The sequence below is a fragment of the Polyodon spathula genome, chromosome 5 (assembly GCF_017654505.1).
Source record: "Polyodon spathula isolate WHYD16114869_AA chromosome 5, ASM1765450v1, whole genome shotgun sequence".
Lineage (NCBI taxonomy): Eukaryota > Metazoa > Chordata > Actinopteri > Acipenseriformes > Polyodontidae > Polyodon > Polyodon spathula.
In genome coordinates this window covers 51,434,199-51,452,444 of record NC_054538.1, presented here as the reverse complement: position 1 = coordinate 51,452,444, position 18,246 = coordinate 51,434,199, and the positions used below count along the sequence as shown (strand labels likewise).

Here is an 18,246-nt window from a genome sequence, read left to right as displayed (position 1 = left end):
ATGATATTAATCTAAAAGGCCTGCTGTTCTGTTTTATGCACTTGCTTTGTGTTATGTTTACTTTTCTTCTAATCAGTGAGCTTTTTAATTCTTGCTGTCAGCTTTTTGTGGTTAAAATTAGGATTTTCCAATGGTAAACATGTCTGTTATAAATCGGTAATGGTGTAGGGATTGAAAAAAAAGTGGCAGTGAGAAAATATGTAGTGATCTCTTACCACCACCACCAGACTGAACATGATTTTATTGTGGCTGTTTTAACCATTACAGAAGTAGAAATTAGAAATATACCGCATGTGCACTGCTTCAACTGCTTGATACATAGCTTGTAGAGGCACACTACAGGCCAAAAGTTTGGAAGCAACACCATTTGCATAACAACTTGGGATGGGGATTGTATTGCCCACTTTTACTCAAAAACCATGTACTGCCTAAATATCTTGGAACCCCTGAATTGCCTCCTCTTTAAAAATATGCACAATATTTAAATGAGCAGTTTGTCTCGTGTGCAGCGGCATCCTAAATATGATCCACTTACTACCAATACGCAATGACTGGGTATGACATTTTTCAGCAAAAATAGGCTTCTGGCTAATGTCTGCCAAGGACACAAAAGTTTTGGGGTGTCAAAAAAAAAAAAAAATCCTCTGTCATTCAGCATTGGGAGTAATTGAATCATATTTGGGGTATCAATGCACATGTGCATATTTTTTTTATAAAAGGAGATGATTATCAATTCAGGGACTCAAGTCCTTTGTATTTTTTTTTTTCTAATCGGAAGTGTTTTAATTTGAATATAAGTTTTTGACAAATAAAACGTCAATGCATCGTTGATAAATGCCTATATGATAATCAAATAAGAATGTGACATTTTATTCATATCAACACAACACACAGTGCTGGAGTGTTGGCAAACAATGTTTTTTTTTTTTGTTTGTTTATTTTTCCTGGTTGTCCCTTGTTCAAATTGAGATTGTCAACCCACCTTGACGGCATCAATGCTAAGTCAAACTATTAGTATGAACAAAGCACTTTACTTAACGATCTGGTTTCCGTGGCTCTGTTATTTGTTTTCTCACAGCTCCTCGAGTGATGAGGTGGAAGAATCATCTGGCCCGGCACACCAGGTGTTAGTACACACGTCTCCTGAGGTTACAGTGATACCGAATGATGAGAACATAGAACATCAAATGAGCGATTCTGACTCGGATGGTCCTATACTTTACAGAGATGAGGAAGATGAGGATGACGAATACACTTCAAGTACGGTTTCAAAATATTTAATTTCCAATATAAATGCCCGGTAATTTTTCAATCCCACCTATTTTAGACATTCAGTTTTTAGAAGTGAAAAGGAGCAATGTGAATAGAGTGGTAAACAGTGATGGAGAATAATGGCGATTACACATCTATTAAATAGGTAAGGAGTTAAATATTGCAAAGTATATATTAATTTTTCTTTTAGGCAAAGTAAATGTATTATTTTCTGAACTGTGTGCAGATAGAAACTAGGGAAGCATGTTGCATTGTGATGTGGCAAAGTATATTGGTGAAACTAGCAAATCAGTAGCCATCGGAGTTGTGCAGCATAAGCACTGGGAGTCCAAAACCACTCGTCTCATTGCACTCCAACCAACGTGCATGCATTTCAGTTTTATATCAAAACGCTTGATGAAAGAAAGACCAGAGAGCAACAAGCAATGGCATGAATAACAGATAGCCCATTGAGAGTTAACAAAATAACACCACTACACCAGAAAACCTTTTCCATTTTAAGACCACTATCTACAGCCCTCCCTCATGTTTTCATCTTTATCTTTATTTCTCTCTTTTACCAACTATTTTTACTTATTTATTTTTCTTTTTTATGTGTGTCTATGTGATTAGCTAGCCACTCACACCTCTACAAGCTGAATGTTGCATTCATAATGTGACCATTAGGAGACCATTTACACTTTATCAATCGGGGGTGGAGTCCACACTCCAAAATACTATGTGTAGTAAATCTGAAGCCATTCCAACATTTAAGACATTGAAAAATACTTCTAGTTTTAAACAGATGAGAATCGCATCTGTAGGGCGCTTGTACTGCTGCTCTCTGTTAAAAAAATAAATAAGCATGATAACAGGTATGTTAACTACATGGTTTCAGGTATGTTATTATTTTACAAAACTTGAAATACCACCCTGTGTTATTGTATGAAACACTGTCCTCCCCAGCCATCCACAAGCTTTAACTCATTATTTTAAAAAATGTTTTTTCAAAGGCACTCCCAGACTTTTTCATGAAACTGTTTTAGACTGTTGTGAGCTTTTATATGTTGTGAAAGGATCCCATTATTTGTGTACAAATCCTAATGAAGTTTCAATGTTTTTCAGGTTCACTTGCAAATAAAATCCATCGGAAAGACACTTTAACTATTAAACTCGGCAAAAGACCAAGCAAAAAAGAGCTTGAAGACAAGAACATTTTGCCACGAACTTCAGAAGAAGTAAAACAGGAAATTCGACAGCAACTGGTGAGGTAAGACATTCCCAATTCTCAATAAATGTGGGATTTTTTTACCATTTTATTTTAGTAATACATTAACTCTCCTCTCAGTGATATCCACTGTCCGAAACTAAAAATAAGTCAGTACCAAGTCTACTTTATCTTTTTGGCTGGTGCTTTAGCATAAAATAAATGGTATTCAAGAACACTATTCAATAGTATTCAAAAAGCTGATTTTTGCTGCCATTATAGTTCTGCTAGTTGCTGTTTTTATATTTAGTCCATTGGAAGCTTCTAGATGCTGTTTCCAGATACAAGTGCTTGTGACTATAAACCTATTTTCTTTCATTGAGCTTCTTGTTGTGTGTGTGTATGTGTGTGTGTGTGTGTGTGTGTGTGTGTGTGTGTGTGTGTGTGTGTGTGTGTGTGTGTGTGTGTTTCTTTTTTTTTTTAAATAGGCCTATTTATTCTCCATAACTACATGTATGTGTATTGATTTAAGAATGGACAGTGTCACACGAATGATGATGATGTGACTGGTAAAACATCTAGTGACCAGTCACTGTGATGGACAGCAGTTTCCTATATAATAACTATAATAACTTCAACCCTGTTTAATGGATTTACACTAAATAAAACATGTATTATCGATCAGATCTCTTGACGTGGGTCATTGTGTACCAGATAGTGAAGAAATTTAAAAAAAAAGGTTTTTAGTTTGTTGTATTTTTGAGAAAGTATTAATCCAGAGTTCCGTTTCAAGTACGAAATGTAACCATTACCTAAAGGGTGTATACTGCTTAAAGACCCTGAAACTTGAATAAGATATATCAAAGCTGCTTCACCGAGCCTGTGATGCAGTCATGCCCGCCCCCGAGGGCATAAGAAGACTGCATGCACGGGTGTTTCAGAGGACTGATCTGACAGGAGAGCCTATACAGAAAGTACTTCTTGTTTTTATCTGAGTATATTATTCACTATTTGTGTCTTACACAAATTAATATGATGATAATTATTGATGTGGTATTAGTTTTACTAATTACACATAATTTTTGCATACAGCCTGTGTGATACGTTTCACAACGGCCTTGTGCCCCGCATGAAGCCAGCGGCTTGTGCCGGCCCTTCCCAGGGACCAAACAACTTGAGTCAGCTGACTTGTGCTCACCTCAAAGGCTGCTTAGCTCTGACTGGAGTTCAAATAAAAAATGTATATTGTATTTTCTGAATTTTAATTGTTGTATTACTGTATTTAGTGAGAATATGTTTCTTGTGTGTCTTTTTTTCCAGAAAAACAAGCACAGCTGCTTGGCTCAGCAGCTCTGTTGGGCTCAGCAGCTCTGCATTGACCGAGATAGGCGCTTCGGCTGAGAATGCTTGCAGTCTCTCCCACAGTATCTCGTTGCCTTCTTGGTGACTGCTTGCAGCACCATTGCGAAGGCTGTTAGGACTCTAACAAGCAGGCTTCCCTCAGTCTTGTGTTCGTACTGACTGTGTGGTTTTGCCAGAAGCTTATACAGGTGGGCATCCCTGTATACTGCTTCCTGCAGTAACACAAGCTGAGTAGACCCTTGCCGAGGTCACCGACCAACTCCGTTTCTGACCCTGTACAGACCCAGTGCAAGTCACCAAACTGACTGGTACTGTTCTGGCTCAAAACTCGGTTCCATACCGACGGCACCGTACCGACCCGGCACTTAGGCACAGAACCAACCGGTTCGATTCAAGTTCCTCACCAGTACCTTACCAACCCGATGCTAAGGCACTGAACCGCCCCAGCACCGTTCCTGTACCGCCTTGGTTCCATCCCGGTACCATACTGTACCGACTCGGTCTGAGTACTCTGATCGGGTCTTGACCCGCTCCATGTCTGTTTTAGCAGACTGGCAGCAGCTATACATTACTGTACACTGCATTGTTGCTTGCATCATGCCTGGGTTTTATCCTTGTGACTTGTACAAGGCCAGTCTGCCAATTGAGGATAAGTACAGCAGGTGTTCTTCCTGCCTGGGGCCAGAGCATGCCAAAGAGGCACTAACCAACCGCAGTTTCTACAAGTTTCTCTAAGCGCACACTGGAGAAATGTATGTCTTGCAGCTCTACAGATCGCTCGGTGTCCATTACTCCATTACAGTGTGTTTACCCATCACCCTCTGTTAAAGAGGTGGCTTTGTCCTCTCCATTTAACTCTGTGCCAAGGGCGAGCAGGCAACATGACCGGGGAAAGACCCCATGTAGGAAGTCATATTCACTGTCTTACTCATCCTCCTCTGCCTCTCCTTCTTCTCCAAGGAAGAGGAATAGTCACCGATCCATTAGATCGGCAGACCGAACAGCTGGAGAAGCTCTGGGCAGCTGTTTCCCATCGGAGAATGGTGCTTGCAGAGCTGCTGCGTAACCATGCATCTCCGCCTTTCTGACGGCTGTATTCAAAGCCACTATAAAATGTATAACGAAAGGAGAGGATTTTTAAAAAAAAATTTTATTGAGTATGTTACATAAACATCTGAAAAATCGAAGCTAATTATATATGTATATACATATGAACATTTATTTTACAATAATAATGCCAAAAAGAAATGGATTTTTTTTTTTTCTTTCATGCAAACTTAAGTAACACTTTTGGGCTTCTTATGAACAACTGTTTTATACATTATATTCAAAGAACAAAACAAACAAAAAAAGAAATAAACACAACTTATTATTATTATTATTATTATTATTATTATTATTATTATTATTATTATTATTTTGATTATTACAAAGGTTATAAATGTGTGTGGGGATGACGAGTCTTTCCTGATTTATATAAACATGGTATAAATATATATATATATAGTACGTGAATTGTAATCATATACAATCATATACATTAAATTTTTTTTTTTTTTTTTTTAATTATTATTTTATTTTTTTTATCATTACCCGAAAAAGACCTGAGTGTCCGGTTCTGGATTTTCTACCCAATTTTTATGTATATATAATACCGAGCATCAGAAGAAACTTATCACTATTATGGCTCATTTATTTTAAGTGTGCAAATGATGGACATTGACAAAATGCTTTTGGTTTCTTTTTAATCACTCAATCATTCATCAGTGACTATGACTGAAGCATATGCACTTGATCACCTAATTAGTGAGACAGTTGATTGGACATTGATCGGAGTGATTTCAGCTGTTGAATTGCAAGCTTGAATAAAAGCTATAAAGAAAATCACAGAAAAAAAACAATATGCCACGTCTGTCAAGAGAGCATGATTTCGAAGCGACAGACAAGCAAACCAAGTGCTAGAAAGAGAGCGGGTTGGGCGAGGGAATGGGTTTGCGAAGCTGAAGTGAAAATTTGTAATTTTTAGAAATTTCTCACACAGAATTTTAGGAAAAATCTTTTATAGCAAAAGTTTTGCATTTGTGGATGAGGAAAAAGTTACAAGAAATCGATGTCAGTTATTTTTCAGCAATTTTTTGGCAAAACTCCAAAAATGTTAATTCAAAAGTATTCATACCTTTGATGCTCTGATAGTATTGTCTACAAGGTAGTAGACATTTCAATATGATAATACAGAACCACCAAATTCTAGAAAAGTCTAGAACATTTTTAGAGCATATAAAAGGGTTAGGCGTAGGATGATTGCTGTCATTACCAATAAGTCAATATGGGAAAACGTAAAGAGTTATCTGAAGAACTTGTGCAGAAAAGGCCTGTCTTTAGAGAACACTAAATAAGGAAAGGCACCTCATTCCAACATTGCCATGCCCTTTTTCCGGAGGCAACGGAAGGCTGTCCTCCAAATCAAACATTACTAAAATTCTCCCAAACTTGGCCACTCAGGGTAGGTAGGTAGAGCACATCACACAGTCACAATAAAGAATCAAGAAGTGCAGTTAATATATTTTAATGACTGGTGAAATACATTTCAAAGCTGCTGCAGTATGTCCACTATTTTGTTTTTTTAAATATTTTCATAAAACAAACATTAAACTTTAAATCTGCAGGGTGTAGTGCAAAACAACATCGTGAAAAAACACATTTGTAGGTGAAAAGGGCTAAAATAAGTCTCTACAGTAAAAGTAAAAATATATAAACACATGAAATTTTCGGTCCACTAAAATAAAGGGCTTTGCATAATCACTGCAAGTAAATTCAAGTGTCCACTGTGAAAACACACCACAAAAAGTAGCACTACAACATCAATACAAAAAAATGGTGTCTGAGTTACAAGCTATATATATGGAAACAGGAATGCGTAACCAATCAGACTGCAGCGTCTGTATCATCTGATCCGAAACCACCAAAATACATTGTCGTCATCTGAACCAAATAACCCTGAATCATTAAAGCACAGAGCAGCTACTTCTAGGCAGTTTTTTCTATTCACGTGATTTGTGATATTATTTGCACATGGTTATTAAAAAGCAGAAATTCATGTGGTGAACTTTTGAATTTCATCTAAAAGGGGGTGGGGCGATCGTTCAAACCTGGGCGCTGACTCAACAGAATGCGGTATCTATATTGTGGCAGAGCACAGGCTCTGCGCATGGGTGCATGTGTTGTGTTTTGTTTTGTACTTGGGAAGCACTACAGTTACATATTGTTAAATAATATGACAATGTAGTATATATATATAATTTCTCTCTGGAGTTAAGATTCAAGTTAAGATTATTATATAAATATTATGTTCGACTTAATATAACAGTATTTTTGGCCATAGCTGTATATTGTTACGTCTCATCTCAGTTTACTTTTTCTAAGATTACACATTGAAATTTAAGTCTTTTTTGGGGGAAAAGAAAAGGCTGAGGTCTTTAAAAAAGGTCATGTCTTCTAGATTGAGCTCAGAACTATAATTGCTGGGATCAATAGCTATAAAAATGTTCAGTGTGCTGCAAAGCTGGAGTCTTTCATTCAGAATGGTACTGTACTCAGCTTAATCTTCTTTTTTCTTGGCAGGCGCCTGAGCCAAAGACCAACGCCAGAAGAGTTGGAACAGAGAAACATCCTGAAGCGTGAGTAGACCTATTTTAAATACATTTTTACAGTAGCTCTCAAAAGTATTCATCCCCCTTGGACTTTTCCACATTTTATTGTGTTCCAACATGGAATCAAAATGGATTTAATTAGGAGTTTTTGCCACTGATCAACACAAAGTCCATGTCAAAGTGAAAAATAAAATCTACAAATTGTTCTAAATTAATTACAAATATAAAACAGAAAATAATTGATTGCATAACTATTCACCCCCTTTGCTATGACTAACCTAAATAAGCTCTGATGCAACAAATTGTCTTTAGAAGTCACATAATTAGTTGAATGGTGTCCACCTGTGTGCAATTAAGGTGTTTCACATGATTTCAGGTTAAATACACCTGTCTCTGGGAGGTCCCACGGTTGGTTAGTACATTTCCTAACAAAAACTACATCATGAAGACAAAGGAACATTCAAAGCAAATCCGGAATAAGGTTCTTCAAAAGCACCAATCAGGTGTAGGATAAAAGAACATTTCCAAGGCATTGAATATCCCCCAGAGCACAGTAAAGTCCATTATTAAGAAATGGAGAGAATATGGCACAACTGTGAATCTGTCTAGGAAAGGCTGTCCTCAAAAACTGAGTATCCGGGTGAGAAGGGCACTAGTCAGGGAGGCCACCAAGAGGGCTATGGCAACTCTAAAGAAGTTACAGTCTTCCACGGCTGAGCTGGGAGACACTGTGCATATGGCACCAATAGCCCAGGTGCTTCACAAAACTGGCCTTTATGGGAGAGTGGCAAAAAGAAAGTCATTGTTGAAAAAAACTCACATCAAATCTCGGCTAGAGTTTGCCAGAAGGCATGTGGGAGACTCTGAGACCAAGTGGAAGATTCTATGGTCTGATGAGACGAAAATAGAGTTTTTTGGCCTCAGCGCTAAGCACTATGTTTGGTGCAAGCCTAACACCGCACAACATCCTGAGAACACCATCCCTACCATGAAGCATGGTGGTGGCAGCATCATGCTACGGAGTTGCTTCTCTGCGTCAGGGCCTGGAAAGCTTGTGAAGATAGAAGACAAAATGGATGCAGCAAAGTAGAGAGAAATCCTGGAGGAAAACCTGCTGAAGTCTGGAAGAGACCTGGGATGTGGGAGAAGATTCATCCTCCAGCAGGACAATGACCCTAAACATACAGCCAAAGCCACACTGGAGTGGTTTAAAAACAAAAAGGTCAATGTCCTGGAGTGGCCCAGTCAAAGCCCGGACCTCAATCCAATTGAGAATATGTGGAAAGAGTTAAAAATTGCTGTTCACCAAAGGTCCTCATCCAACTTGACGGAGCTTGAGCAATTTTGAAGAATGGGAGAAAATTGCAATGTTCAGATGTGCAAAGCTGGTAGAGACTTATTCAAATAGACTCATGGCTGTAATTGCTGCCAAAAGTACCTCTACCAAATATTCACTCTAGGGGGTGAATACTTATGCAATCAATTATTTTCTGTTTTGTATTTGTCTACTGTTGTAGATTGTATTTTTCACTTTGACATTATGGACTTTTTTTGTGTTCACTCCATAGCTGCCAAAATCTGCAGCTCCTCCTGCTAATGAGAGGCTTTTCGCACACCCAAATCACCCTGTATTTGTTTAATTGTATATCATTTAAAATAGATACCACTCTAGTAAAATCATTCCACAAATGGTGCCTTTCGTGCACTTTCATTTGGTGTGCCTCACGTGAAATTTTGAATAATTCATAGCTAACATGCATACTCATTTTTTAAAATGGTCTGCTGTCATTACAAGTTTAAATAAGCCTTTCAGTTTGCATTAATTCCTTTATGGTAGTCGGTTATACTTGAGACAGTCTAACAACATTGTGATTGCAAATAAGTTTCTCCAAATCAAGTTTAAGAAGACTGAGTTGCTTCTTTGGGGTTACAGATGGCATCTTTAATCTATCTGTCTTTGTTTGTCTGACTCATGTCAACTGTTAAATCATTTTGTACTCAACAATAAGGTTTTGGACTTAAAATGTTGTTTTAATGTTACAGAGAAAAATAAAGAAGAGGAGCAAGAGGCCAAACAAGAGCTCAAAAGAAGTCTGTCTCGAAAGGTGGGCTGTATGGGAATTGGAATATTAATCTTAACTGTTGTCCCTGGATTGTTTTAAAATTATATTAATATGTCCAATCCTAAAGTATTGAGTTTAATTAAAATTGTAATGGCTGCTGTGATGTTTGTTTCAATGACTGGCAAACAAAAACATGAGGTGTTGCGCTGAACTGAACCCTGAAAGATGAAGCTTCACAATGCCAGTAGCACTACACTGCTAAACTTGTACTTCCCAACTTCTCAGCGTACTGTACTCGACAAGTGGTAATATTGAAACAAGAACTGCCAATAACATTGTAAAAAACAAATAACTTTTAAATTATCGCTAGATTCATTATCTGCACGGTCACTAAAAATGATTTGTTGTATACACCAGCTATGTTTCTATCAATCTTTTTGTATGCGCTAAAAAAAAAAAAACTACTGGGATGGAAACAAGCAAAATCTGGTTAATTAATAATGCAAAAAAAAAAAAAGCGTTTGAGAGGGGTGGATAAAAATGTGTGCTGTACGATAAATGATGCACACAAATGCAGTGGAAATACTTTCCAAGCAAAGTTTTTTCAGTTATGTGGTGTATTTACATGGTCAACATAAAGTCGAAAAAAACCTGCTGAATAATGTTACAGTAACATGTTGAATTACACACTGCTTTGTAGATTTCCATACACTTGTTGTAAAACTAACAACAACTGAAAATTAACATTTCAAAATCTACCATGGAATACTGTAGTACTATTATGGCTTCCGGCAGACTCTTGCGATACCACTTTGTAGTTTGTTTGATTACATGATGTTAAATAAAAGATCTAAACTATGTTCATATAACTGTTAAAATTGTAGGTGATGCTAAAATTTAGGCCATAGCTGTAGAGCAGGGTCTACAATCCTGGAGGGCCATTTCACTACTTTGTCCCAACCTTGTTCTGAATTGTTAAATTAAACTAGTTAAGCCTCCGTAAGTAGGTAGTTATCTCATTTTACCTGTTAAACCTGGAGTGGATTAGCCCTCCAGGACCATGATTGGCCCTAACCCTAACCCTAACCCATGAATAAATGCCCCCACCATAGTTTTCAGAAATAAGTATTCTTCAATCCCCTATTTACTCTTAAAGGGAAATAAAAGCAATGAATAGAGAACAATGGGTTTTCGGAGTCAAAGTAATGTTGCGCTGCATCGATGAGCCTCAAACAGGGAGAAACATGTCTGAACATTTATTTTTTTTTGTGAGTCTACGGATTCTGAATGCGATGTGCAGCCTTTAACAGGGACGAAATCTCGTCTGAAGATGCTGTACGTACTTTTAAAAATGCTGAAAATCGTACGAGCCTTTTTAGGAGACTTTCATGTGCTTTAAGTGGCTCTTGTACGAGAGTCTGAAAACGATTGAGATATATTATATATATATATATATATATATCTATATATATATATATATATATATATATAGATATTATTTAATATATATATCAGTATTATAATCTAATATTTGAATCTATATCATAGTCTGTTAGTATTATGTGCATTTAATATTATATAAAATAAACATACCTCATAATGCTGTGCTAGCATTACTGATGTACCGTGCCATTTTAAACCCCACTGTTTTCTGTACTGGATAATTATTTGGTTAATTTTCCAAATAACTGAATATGGCTGCACTCAGATTTTTTTGCATTGCAGTGTCCACATATCTGATGTCAGGGTTTCGCTGAAAAGGCAGTCGCAGTGCAGTCTTTGGAAGGCAGTCAAATTGGGGTCAATTTTTGTGGCAATTTTTTTAAAGATGCTACTTTGTAAATTGCAACAGTTTTTGCCAAACTGTGTGTCATTTTGGTCCAAGTTTTTAATGCTGCCATAAACCTTGCCCTCTTATTTATTTTGCTTCTTACATGCTGCAGACATGTTTAATATTTCCACCATTTCTCGGCATGATCTCTGACCACTGTAGATTTGAATTGCTTCATTACCTGACCACACCTCATGTATTTATGCTGCCATCCCTGGACCATTCACTTTCCCCAGGCAAGATTGAAAGATCATTTTTTAGGTTTCAGTATATGATACTGGACTGCCATTCTGTCTACTTTATTATTATTATTATTATTATTATTATTATTATTATTATTATTATTATAATAATTTACTAATGATTACTTGTTTACCCTAATTTAATGAGAACTCCCGTGGTTATTGATTTCGACAATTAAACTAGAACCCATTTCCGTAATTTAAAATCGACTAAGATTTTCCTGAACGTCTGAGTATTTTCCAGATTCATATTGATCTTACATTACTTTAGCTGATTTAGTATTTGCAGACTCAGTCTATTTTAGATTTTCATGATACAGTGAGCTGGGGAGCTGTTCTTTCAGTACCAAGAAACAGAGCTTGGGAAAGTGATCATTTGTATTGGTTTGGTCCAGAGCCATTAACATTATTTTTTTAAAATTGGAAAACTGCTATAATGATAGTTCTTTTTGATATGTGGACTATGAAGTAATTATATTATGTGAAGATTGGAACTAAGTTTTAGGCTGCCAATAATCAGTACAATAATTAGAATTAATAGTAGAACACGCTGAACTGGAAAATGCTGCCAATCTCACTGTTGGGTAGATTTTTCTATGAAAGGTTCCCAGCCCAGAATGAAGAAAAGGAGATTCTCTCACTCTAAACCAGGAGCGCCATCCTTGCCTATTCTTCAGAAATATTATTTGGCTACAAGGCTATATTCAGCGCAATACTGGATTTTCAGAAATGTTAATGCCGGAAAACAATCTGACTATTCACCCCTAACTGGTCCCCCAAAAAATAGTTTAAACATTTAAAATAAAATAAAAACTGTTACTTTGCATATGCTAAATGTCTGGTATAATGTTTAAAAATGTTAGGATTAAATGATGAATATTTAAAAGTGGAAAAGAGAGATATTTTGTCCACAAAATAGAAAAAGCTTTGTAACAGTTTCGTTTTTCACCGGACTAAAGTCGGCTTGAATGTTCCTCTTCATCACATAGCACTGTTAAGTTTCTCCAAAACAAATCCGGTAGGTAGCAAAAACTATTTTTCACTGTCACAGCGCTGCAGAGAGGTGGAACAAACAAGGCAGTGACGTCACATACTCACTGTAATGAAGAACATCCTTCATGCTTTCAATCATCGATGTATTATTTAATAATAATAATAATAATCTTTGTTAGATAGCGTCTTTCATTATAAGGATCCTAATGCTCTTTACAAAGAAAAAGATGTAAAAAAAACAACAGCAAAAAAAACAAAGAGAAGCAACTGCAGCTCGCAAATAAAAACTAAATCATAAACATTTGGGCCCTTTTTACATAAAATTATAGTATCGGAAAGTGCTTTTACAATAAAAAAAATATATAAGGCCATATAATACAGAATCCATACAATTTCAAAGAAAAGAAAATGCATTAAAAATCTGACAAAATAGCAGGTAACAAATAAAAAATAAAACAAGCAAAATGTATGCAATAAACTAAAGAACTAAAGGCTTTATATTATAGACTAGTAAAAATAGGTGTGTGGTGTCTTTGTAAACACTGATATGATATTAAACAACTTTCGCTTTGTATTATAAGTTTACACAATTATTTTTTGTAAATCGCGAGATCTTGCTAGGAATGCAGGATCAGTGTGGGATGCAGTGCCTGTTTTGGAGCAAATGCTGTTCTTCATCGAATGCACGTTTTATATTGTAATACGTTATCGTAAGCAGTATATTAGTATTATGAATATAGATATGTTACGCTTGTTTGTATATAATGCATATAAACTAAATATATACTAACTAATGTCTTGGCAGTAAATATTTAAAATTTAATTTGTTGCTACATCAACTTCTGGAGTCCCCATTGGAGATAGCACTGTCAATCATGGTACTGCATCCGGGGTTTAGCTTCACAGACTGAGTTAAGGTTAGAAGCATTTAAAATATATATAGTACGTCGTTAAAAATTAAATGGATAGTCACGATCCACAACCACAAGACATAAGTGACCCAAGGAATTCAAATTAAATTACCCACAGAGAACTATTAAACTGACTAATTCTCCCTAACTTACTCTTGTTGGTGGAGCCCGACTGCACATGCGTAATTTGATTTAGCAAAAAGTAAACTGGGCATGTGCGAAGAAGTATTTTAATAACTTGCTAAATACTTAATACAATTTTTTGGTTCCAAAAAAAGGCACTCTTAGCCAATGAGTACTCTCCGTCTGCCAGATATGGTGTTTAAACACGCAGCCTTTTTTGAGTTATTTTAGCGCAAAAGATACTCAGACTAATTTGTCAAAACCAATTTTTTTGTGATTCTGTAATTAAAAAAAAAGCTCAGATTTTCAGATTTCACACGGGCACAGAGCATATGAAATAACGTTCTAATCAGTTTTGAAACGGCCAAGAAAACACCCCTCAAAATCGAGTTTAATTGAGCTATCACACCATTAAATGCTCGCAAGGTAAGTTATTCACTAGAGTTTATACCCTAGTCTGGTGAAAGCATTAAACTTAGTTTTGTTGTTCGGATCCATACAATGTATCTGATAACCATGTGTTCAGCTTGTGATGCCCTTATGTTTGTTTGCTGGAATCCAGTTTGCTGGAAACCTGTTTTTGTACGATAGGATTTGCATATATTTGTGTGCAAAATGTTGCAAGCTCATTAGAAATGTGTGTCTTGTTGATGGAAACATAGTTACTGAATCATTTAAAACTATCCATGTTTCTCCTGTGTCCACCGAAACAGTTTTCTGATTGACAACACAGGCACATCTAACACTTGGATATTATGCACATTTTACATTGTCAAAGGTTTTTTGCTGCTTTTGCGTTGTTGCAGGATGCTGGGTTAGGATTTGTACTTTTTATGGTAGAACCCTCTCACTTCATGGGTTCTTATATTATCACAAAGTAGTACCTCAGCCCCACTGATTTTCTGTTTGTCCACAGCTTAGTTTAAGGCCAACAGTTGCTGAGCTTGTTGCACGTAGAATACTCCGGTTTAATGAGTACGTGGAGGTAACAGATGCCAAGGATTACGACCGCCGAGCTGATAAGCCATGGACAAGGCTTACACCTGCTGATAAGGCAAGGGTTCTTCATTGTTTTCGGTGCTTGCTTTATTCAAAGTCAACAAGTTATTAATAAAATGTTGAATTAAATATAACAGATAAAACTGCATATATTAGTAAAATCATCTGTTATAATTCTCTATATAGTCTGACGTCTAATAATATTCTTCTTTTTTCAGGCTGCAATCCGAAAGGAATTGAATGAGTTTAAAAGCACAGAAATGGAAGTACACGAAGACAGTAAACGATTCACAAGGTGGGTGTATTTTTTTGATTTTTTTACTATGTATTCTGCTATTTTTGATTGTTGAAGTTTTCCTTGTTTTGTTCTGTTTTGTATGTTACTGTTGAAATTGGTGGGACAAATACAGGGCTTCATGACCAGTCTTGAACATTTGCTCTCTACTGTTAAAGTACTGACACTTGAAAGACAATATCAAAATGAAAGACAATATCAGGTACAACTGAAAAGTGTTGTTCATGAAAATCTTATCTATCATTTGCATTGCAGAAACACTATTTAAATGGAAAATTAAACACAAAAGGCTTTATTTTTAAAATGAGTGCATATACAGCATGACTACAAACAATAACATAATATAATAAAATACACTTTTCAAAAGAAATGGGCATGTACATATTACCAGTGTACAGGTGTAAACGGTTATATGTGCACACAAAACTATAAAACGGAAATCACTGTTTCTAATACCACATGAAAAGAAAATGTAACACTACTTCCGGTTTAATGGCTGCATTGTACTCTGTGGAAGAGCGTACGCGTCTGCCAGCTGACTGTGTCTCTGTGTTGTAAATACAGACAGTTCCATTAAACACTGTTGTGTAAACTGGTACATACAAACCTGCAAAACCGATTTTTTTTTTTTTTTTTTTTTTCAAAAAGTAATATAAAAAGAATATATAACATACTTTTCATATTAGGCACATAAGTTGTTATCCTACCTGTCATTTCAGTTTGCTGTATGCATCTGAGTGCTGCTTGCCATATTCCAATCAAAATGACTACTTTTTGACTACAAGATTATATATTTCCTACTGATATGTTCCCAGTTGCATTTGTGGAACAAAACAAAGGATTGTTGTCTTCCAGGTACATTGAAAAATAAGCAACTAGGCTTTCACTGAGTTGGCATCTTGACAAATCCACAGTCTCATAGTCAGTCTACAAACAAAGGCTTGAAATTAAATTTTTAAAAAAAGTGCACTAAGAGGAGGAGGCATGTCTTGTTTGCTGCATTTACAAAAAAAATAGAATATCTTAAGTTATCTTAAAAAAAAAAAACAAAAAAAAACATGTATTGTAATGCATGGATCAAATTGACCCACGTGGCGGTTCTAGGTCGAACTGTTTAACTTTATAATTTGTGTGATTCTGGCTATCAAACACCTTCTGAATATGTATTTATTTAATTCATACATTTAGGAAAAGTCAAAAACGGGCATACACATATGATTTACAACGGAAGAGTAATTAACATTTGAAATGCAAGATGGGTCAAACTGTTCTGTTGTTAAGTATTTAATATTGTTTTCAACATAATCACGATTGTTTTGATATTATCATTCACATATGCTTGATCATAAATCTGTGTTGGCCAGTGGTGTTTGGTTGAGATCAGGCAAGCGACACATGTCACAGACTCCGGGGTTTGGATCTAAGTAAAGCACCATACTGGCAGGGTGTACAATATTCACGTCTGGCAGTATCAACAAAATGTGTGTTTGACTTATCACATAAAACAATAACTACTGTATGCATGCAGTGATATCTGCTGACTGGTTAAACACTGCTTTGTGTTCTCATTTATGTGTGTTGATTCTTAAAAATGAAACCTCTTGCAGAAGATTTTTCTTTCCATGAAATGTTTAGGGGGGGTGGGGTATGGTTACCAGCATACAATTGATTGTAGAGTTGTTTAATTCTCTTCTCCCCCCCCCCCCCCCCCCCCCCCCCCCACCCCCCCCCCCCCCCCCCCCACAGGTTTCCATCGGTTCCACCCCAATGCTGGGTTCAGGTTGTACATGGCTCCCAGATAAAGAGTGGGCGGAACTTCTGTGTTAGTTCAGAGTGGTACATGGCTCTCCAGAAAAAGAGTGGGCTGGAACTTCTGTGTTATGCTGCACATGATCCAGCAGGTTATTTAACTGGACTTGAGTGTTCTGAAAAAGAATCTGCATGTCAGAATCTTAACATTATGATTATTGTAATTCTTCAGCTACGGAGATAAATAATTAGAGACATTCTGGCACCAGTTGGTTAGCTGCAGCGTGACCATGTTACCTAATTCTAAAAAGGCACTTATGAAGACTGTGTGAAGGACAGCACTCCCCAGACTAGCCCAGATGGGGGAAGACCGGGCCTTGACAAATTATAGTTCGAAGGTTTGATCTCCATTAAGGATTCAACTGCAGCACCAATAGCATTTACCTTCAAGGTTTTGTAGATGATAGCCAATCTAATACCATGAATTTAAGAAGACTACATTTTTTGGGGGTGGGGGTGGGGGGGGGTGGTTCCCATGGATATGTAGGAGCTGTATTTCAGTTATCAGTGAAATGTTCCTGTTTTTGTAAATCTTTGGTTTTGCAATATACTGTATTTGCAGTTATTAAGTTCCAGTTAAAACAGTATTTACACCTTTTTTGTGAATCTAAACATGGTTTTTAATTAAACATGCATGAAAAATACCCAAATGATTAGCAGCTAGGGTTTTCCAGACTTGGCATTAAATGCCTTTGCTTTTGCATTTTACGTACATGCATGTTATACTCCGTTACCTTATCAGTATCCATAATAAAATATTATTAACATTAGATATGCACTGTTACTTGAATAACAGTTTTCTTCATTGTTTATTATATATCCTGTAGCATAAGCAACTAATATCTACTTAATATAGCAATAGATCATACCAACACTTACCTTCAGCAGATGGTTAATGTATATTGATCTTCTGAGTAATTCATCCTTGGTTTTCTTCCCATGCCTAAATTTAGACATGGTAAATGTATGTATATGGACAGATAGGGCAGTGTTTAATAATAGATGCTATTTGGCTTAAAAGCATCATTAAAGTCTCCAGTGGAGCTTTATTTGTAAATAACTAAAATGAGGATCAATAGTTTTTCCTTTTTTAACATTGTTAAAAGGAAGAATTAAATCATTTTGAATGATCTTTCGTTTTAGATTTTTTCAAGAAAAGAAGAGAAAACACATCTTAAGAATCATTGACAATTTCAAAGTGCAGAGCGATAGACAGCAGGTCAGACAGAAAGTAGATGTTGCATATATTTTATGTTTTTCAAGCCATTCTTCCTGACTCTTTCAACCAGTACCTACTGAAAGGAAGTAAAATATATGAGATTATCTTTGTCTTTGGTGCTTCAAAGCTATAATTCTTCCAGGTATTTTTTTTTTTCTTTTCTGGAGAAGGGTAAAGAACAAGAATTTGAAACACCTGCAATCCATCCTGGATGATGTAATTTTTTTTTTTTTATATTTATATATATATTTTTTTTTTTATTTGTGTACAAAAATAAAATCCACTTCCACC

The 18,246-nt window shown here is 36.2% G+C and overlaps 1 protein-coding gene across 1 annotated transcript; it reads left to right on the top strand.

Moving 5' to 3' along the window:
* Window positions 1–1,016: 1,016 nt before the first annotated feature.
* LOC121316420 (phosphatase and actin regulator 2-like) lies at window positions 1,017–15,504 on the top strand. The gene is made up of 7 exons (XM_041251492.1): window positions 1,017–1,260; window positions 2,377–2,521; window positions 7,442–7,497; window positions 9,514–9,575; window positions 14,550–14,687; window positions 14,851–14,927; window positions 15,492–15,504. The coding sequence occupies exons 1-7, from the start codon at window positions 1,017–1,019 to the stop codon at window positions 15,502–15,504; spliced, it is 735 nt and encodes a 244-aa protein (XP_041107426.1).
* Window positions 15,505–18,246: the final 2,742 nt, after the last annotated feature.

Coding starts and splice junctions, on each gene's coding strand:
- LOC121316420 (XM_041251492.1), top strand. CDS start 1,017: ATGAACAAAGCACTTTACTTAACGATCTGGTTTCCGTGGCTCTGTTAT. Junction 7,498..9,513: donor ACAGAGAAACATCCTGAAGC/GTGAGTAGACCT, acceptor TTAATGTTACAG/AGAAAAATAAAGAAGAGGAG. Junction 9,576..14,549: donor AAAGAAGTCTGTCTCGAAAG/GTGGGCTGTATG, acceptor GTTTGTCCACAG/CTTAGTTTAAGGCCAACAGT.